General features: G+C 36.6%; 1 protein-coding gene across 1 annotated transcript in view; it reads left to right on the top strand.

Moving 5' to 3' along the window:
• TOX (thymocyte selection associated high mobility group box) overlaps nt 1-6,160 on the top strand; it is a 136,801-nt gene that overhangs the window by 112,680 nt on the left and 17,961 nt on the right. Inside the window, exon 5 of the mRNA XM_006923986.1 lies at nt 2,594-2,674. Coding sequence (XP_006924048.1) covers nt 2,594-2,674 — 81 coding nt within the window. The remainder of the gene's footprint in view (nt 1-2,593; nt 2,675-6,160) is intronic.

The following is a 6,160-nucleotide window of genomic DNA, read 5'->3' as shown; positions in this document are numbered from 1 at the left end:
AGAGTGGATCCATCAATCCACGTAATGTGACGTGATGAGTTCACTCTTTTTTAAAGTGGTAGTTAGGCACTTATGCGATGATCCCACATAGCCAATCATCAATAGCCAATAGGGAGCCATTTGTAGAAAACAGGGCATTCTGAATGCTAGTCAGGCATCCCATAACAACATCGATCCCCGAGTGAAACCAGCGGGCACATATTCAGCCTGAAGTACATTGTTAACCACCTTTCTCCTGTGGTTGTCAATCAACAAATTTCAGGAACGTTAACACTTTGTGCGATGTTAACTACTGATAGCCCAACAAAGGGATAACGCTGTGGTAACACAGTCGCTGTTCCAGTGGAAACTAAATGCAAGAAAGATGATAGGACCTACAGTCAGGCCATCTGGTAAACTGTCCTATCTGCTGCCACTGAGAAATGATGCTTAGGGCATTGCTATGGACCCAAGTGTGTTATATTTACCTTTGGAATTTAAGGGTAGTTCCAGTTAGCTGCCTGTGGATCGCTCAGAGTAAGTAGCATATGAATAAAAACATGATAGAAGTGCTTGGAGCATACAAATGCAAACTACCATCAAAGATATAAGGTATTTAGTAAAATACTTTAAAGTTCTGAATAGGATTTCTGTCTCTATAGGAGAAAAATCCTCTTGAAACATTTTTAGGGTATTAAAAGTAAATGTAAACGTTGCCAGTTTAAGGTCATTAAATATAAATTATTTCTTAAAGAAGAAATTGAAGGAAAAACTAGAAATAAAAAAAGAAATCAATAAAAAGCAGGAGAGCTTGGTGTTTCTGATTGTGGCTGAACCCGGGCACATAATATACATGGATCATATTACTCAAAGGCATTTTCCATACACTAGCATTTATTTGTTTTCACATGTGAATTTCAAAAAAAAAATAATTTGAATTTGACTGCCAATAATTAGCTCAGTAAATTTAGAATACTCTTATACTTAAAGCAAAGGATTTATTAGCTTTTTATGGGAAAAAAAAAAACTTCTTTTAAATTTGTTTAGTTTCAAATTTAGTAAAGATGGCACAATGATTATATGATAATATTGTGTGAATTCTTAATTGCTTTATTATAATTGCCTTTCATTATATCAACATGCCAAGTATAAAAGTCTAGGCTGAAGACCTCCTTAAAAGGAGAGAACAATTAGCACATTCATTTCAGAGTCCTTTATAATTCTGTTGACAAGGTTAGTCATTTGTTTACCTTAAGTAAAATGTCTGCTTTAATTAAAATATTCATGAGTAAATAATATTTCTCTCATCTTGAATTTCACAGTGGAGCCTGGGCTCAGCAAACCACTTTCAGCGCTAGAAACCATAAATTGATCTCTGCTGCCGACTTTGGCAGATATTTGGTCCTTAGACGTAATTTATATTTAACTATTCTGACTAATTCCAAAGCCTCTTTTCAGTACTGATCTGTGCCTCTTTTCAGTACTGATCTGTTTTTGAGCTCAGCATTACTAAATATTAGCCAAGCCTCATTCCCTGCTGTAAAATTCAAAATGTGGGAAATTTAAAATAGTTTCGTTGATGAAAATATACTTCCATTTACACAATAAATGGTGAAAAACATTTTGTTCTTTAGGACTGATTTCAAAAGAATATTTAAAAAAAACACTGGAAAGACTTGAAAGAATCAACTTAATGGTAGCAACCATGTGTGTTCACTTTGCTAATCTTTCATTTTCAACTCTAATAACCCCTTTCTGTTTAACTTAGTGATGTGACCTTTAGCATAGCAACAAGTCATTTTTCAGTACTTTTGCTAATTTAGGATGATTTTACTTTTCAAGATGATTCCCTCTGAAAAATGAAAACTTCTGTAAACTGAAGTTCATTTCAGAACGTTTTTACCTTTTCACAATGAGGTGTCCACAGAGTCACGTCACTCAGTGTTTTTGTTGGAAAGGACATGACCAAAGTAGGCTACATGGCATGGCATGCATGCAGTCAGCCCTTCGGGGTCTCCTTTGCACTCCCAAATGTGCCTTTGACTGCCATTACCAGTTCCTGAGTCTTTGAAAATAGAACTTCAAGGCTCAAATTTTTTAAATAGTGATGAAACTGCCAACTCCATAACGGTTCCTTGATTTACTTATTGAACTTAATTGGTCATCTTTGAATTCTGTCCTTGTTTTGATATTTAGCATGGCACATATATAGCAGGACTTGAAAGCACTGTAGAATTATCTGCCCATTATATAAATGTGAATGGCTTGTATACTCGAGTGTGGTTTCCTTGGGAACCTCTGTCAATAGTATGTTTTCAAGCAAACTACCTCCGCTCTCAAAGCAAACCAGATAAATCCTTTCATATGCTTTACGTAAAATGGAAATTCTTATTATTGTTAATCTTCTTCTTAACTAGTTTATTACCAAATCTGTTTCAGTAAAAGAACCCAGTCTTTGGGGAGATATATTATTATATTTTATAATCGTGTGTGTGTGTATGTGTGTGTGTGTGTGTGTGTGTGTGCGCGCGCGCAATTATCATTCTACATTGTACTTCTCTGGAAACAAAAGCAGATGCACTTTCTAATTTAAGACTCTTTGTTGTTGTCACAGGTCTATAAAAAGAAAACCGAGGCTGCAAAGAAGGAGTACCTGAAGCAACTAGCAGCATACAGAGCCAGCCTTGTATCCAAGGTAACGTGCAATAGTGTGGTATTGTGAAAGATTATGGCCATCTTATTGCAGACTATGATGGTCATTTAAAAACATAAAAGATTACTTTAGCATTTCTGCACAATCTTATTTGTTGAAAAAGAAAAAGTAAATCCTAAACAAAGCTATATGTTATGGAAATATTTGTTCATATCTAAAAGACTGAAACAGCATCCTCTGGGCTTTTCGTGAAATATTGTCCACCTGTGGATTATTGGTTTTGTGGGTTAGTCACAGCACATTCTTAATCCTGAGCCAACTTTCTATTTCTCCATATCCCACTCTTAAATTGCCTCTTCCCTAGTACCCTGTCTTGTTGACCTTTGCTGAGGGATGCCAGCTGTCAAATTCTAGTCCCATTACAGCATCATTAGGATGTAAGCATGCCTCCTCTCCTCCCTCCACAAAAAAAAAAAATTGCGTGAAAGCACCACTTAAAAAAAAATTTATGCTTTAGAATATCTTAAACACTGGTCCTTTCTGTTATAAATATTCAAGAGTTGACTGTTTGGTCTCAGGTTATTAAAAATATATTTCTCTTTATAGATTTCTCAGGGAGGTAACCTCAGAGAGACAGGGCTGAATTTATAAGTGTTTGACACTATGTCCTCTCAAGTCCAAATCTGGCTGTTACTTGGCTCAGTGTGGCTTGGGTCTCTGGACTTCATTCCATTCACCCACAGAGAATACTATCTCTTTTATCCACAAATATCCATTCCCCTTCTGACAACTCCAAAGTAATTATATAAGTTAGTTTTTTATAGGGGAAAAAATATATATTGAATATACTGATACAGAGAGGAAAAGAGAACACAAAATACAAATGCATAAGAAATTTCAGTACACTAGCGGTTTTAATGAAACTTTACGTTCCACATTGTGGGAAAACAATATTTATTATTTAAATTTAAAATTTCTAGCTCTCCTATATTCTCTCATGATGGATCTTACACTGTCTAATTTATCTAACTTCTTTTGAAGTTATTATATTTTCTGCTGATACCGTCACGTTAATGTCATTTCAGACTAATGTGCCCAAAATGTAAATGGGACTTTATTTAAAATGCTCGAAAAATTTATCTTGGATGAAATCTTATTTCATTTTTTCAAGAGTTTTAGTTAAAGCATTTTACATCTGAGAAAATCAATACATAAAGCCTCAATCCCAATACAAAGCACTCTGGTTAATGCTATGCAGATTGCCAGAATGCTATAATACTGACTAAGCCTTTACTTTCAAAACAAGTGTCCTCAGATTTGCTCTTAGCTGCAACTTTTCTTACTATTCACTCTCAGAGTTGCAACCCTCAGTATACGGCAATTTGTATAAATGCTGTGAATTGCCATTTCTACATTTAAAAAACCAAGCACTTTTTTTACAGCTTACTCTGACGTTTTTCTTCTCTTTGGCAGTAGGCATTTTGCTGGAACTGTTGAGTGTCTATTTATGTACAACTATCTATTGTGTGTATACAAATTGAGGGAAAGTTACAAACACCCTCTCCAGGTTAGAAAAACGATCCTCTGATGTTGTGTGTGAGTGGATATTTGCAGTATAACCCTGCAGGCACGTACAGAAAATTTACCAGCCTACCCTCCCATTGTACATGGAAGCATGTAAAAGTCCATTTCTTTTCCGTTTTATTTTTTTCTTGTGTGACTCTTTTGATATACAGTACAAAGTTTCTTTTTTCATTAATTTTTTCACTTATCCCTCACCTCTTCCCCTTAGGTAACCATCAGCTCATTCTCTATATCTATAGATCTGCTTCTGTTTTGTTTTGTTTATGCATTTGTTTGGGTTTTTTAGATCTCACATGTAAAAGAAATCAAAAGAAGCCATTTCTTTCTCATTTTAAGATATAACAAGAAAAATAGTTATGCATATTTATGCTTATATTTTTTCTATGTTATGATTTTTTAGTATGTTATAAGTTATTTCCCTATTCTGAAAAATCTAAACACACCATCATAGACTGCTACGTGATAATCATAGTTACAATTTCAGGTAACCACAGTGCACCAACCAAGCCCTGGTTTTTCCCACTCTCTCAATCATGCATTCATTTGGCAGATGCCCCTGGGTATGTGATCTGTACCAAGCACTGTGCCAAGTTCAGAGGGCACAGCGAAGAACAGGTAGATTCATGCCCTGCACTTAAGGAGTTTTCTCTTTTGTCCAGGAGACCAATAGTGAAAACGTGAACTAATAAATGTCCAAGATCTTTGAGAATCTAAGCATTCTGATAGAAATAAAGCAAGGGATCTGATAGGGTAGACTGCAAAGTTGTTTTTGAAGAAATGACATTGGAGTTGTGAGCCAAAAAGAGATAGAAATTTGCAGGACACGAGGGAGGCAGCACTACAGCAAGTGCAAAGACTCGGGACAAAAACATCCCCTCGAATAGAGAGGAGGCCGTTGCGGCTGCCCCTGAGTGAGCAGAGGAAGCATGGTTTGAAATGAAGCTAGAAAGATGGCAGGGCCCAGATCACGAAGACACTGCAGGACATTGAAAGGAGCTGGGTTTTACTCTAAGTACAAAGGGAAGCCACCGACTGGGTTTCAGTAGGGGATGGCATGATTAATGTATATTTTCGCAAGATCACTTCAAGTGACTGAGTTCCTTCAGTTTCACACCTTAGCCCCCTAAGTTGGCTTGATTATCAACATTTCACTAAAGAGGAAAAGTGTCACATAGGTTACAAGGGCCCAAGCCCCCAGTTGACCTGTACCCCTGCTCATGGGCCCAAACAGTTTGCTCGACCCACTTCCTTAAAACAACCTCTGCCCACTAAGTCTTGGCAGAGCTTCGGTACTCTTTCTTCTCAGGTCACTTCAGTCAATGAAATACTCTATCAGCCAAAGCACCATGTCTACTTTCCTGAGTTCTTGCTGCCAACTTTGATTTACTCCTGCAGAGCTACATATTTGGGTACCTGTTTTCTATGCAATGCTTTTGTTTCACCAAATAAGGCTTTGCATCTCTAGGCCAATAGCTCTTCCCTCGCTAATGTGCATCCATGTCAAGTCTGCTACTTCTAGCTGCTTCCACGCCAGGCCATACTCTGCATCCAGCCCAGGGATGCACATCACCTGTCCCATGTCAGGCACAGAGCTAGGTGCTGAGAACACAAAGATGAATACAACAGATCAAAGGAAAATGTTTCATGATACTTGAAAGGTTTGAAACTATAGTCTAAAATTAGCTGCTTCTGATGAAACATAATCAAAAATGGAAACAGCCTGTGAACATTGGCTCTACCTATGAAACTGAGTCATAAGATTAATAATACTTCTCTCCTTTCGATATTTCACATTCTGTTTTAGTTTAAATCTACTATATACCATTTAATCCAGCAAATTAATTAACCTCACTCTAATAGAAATCTACCAAAAATAAAAAAGCTCAGTCATACTAAATGAATATTCTAACTGTCATACTTCAAAATGACAATACTGACACATTT

This window comes from Pteropus alecto, unplaced genomic scaffold (genome assembly GCF_000325575.1).
Source record: "Pteropus alecto unplaced genomic scaffold, ASM32557v1 scaffold87, whole genome shotgun sequence".
NCBI lineage: Eukaryota > Metazoa > Chordata > Mammalia > Chiroptera > Pteropodidae > Pteropus > Pteropus alecto.
Note: the sequence above shows the minus strand (reverse complement) of the source record. Positions and strands in the feature narration are given on the sequence as shown.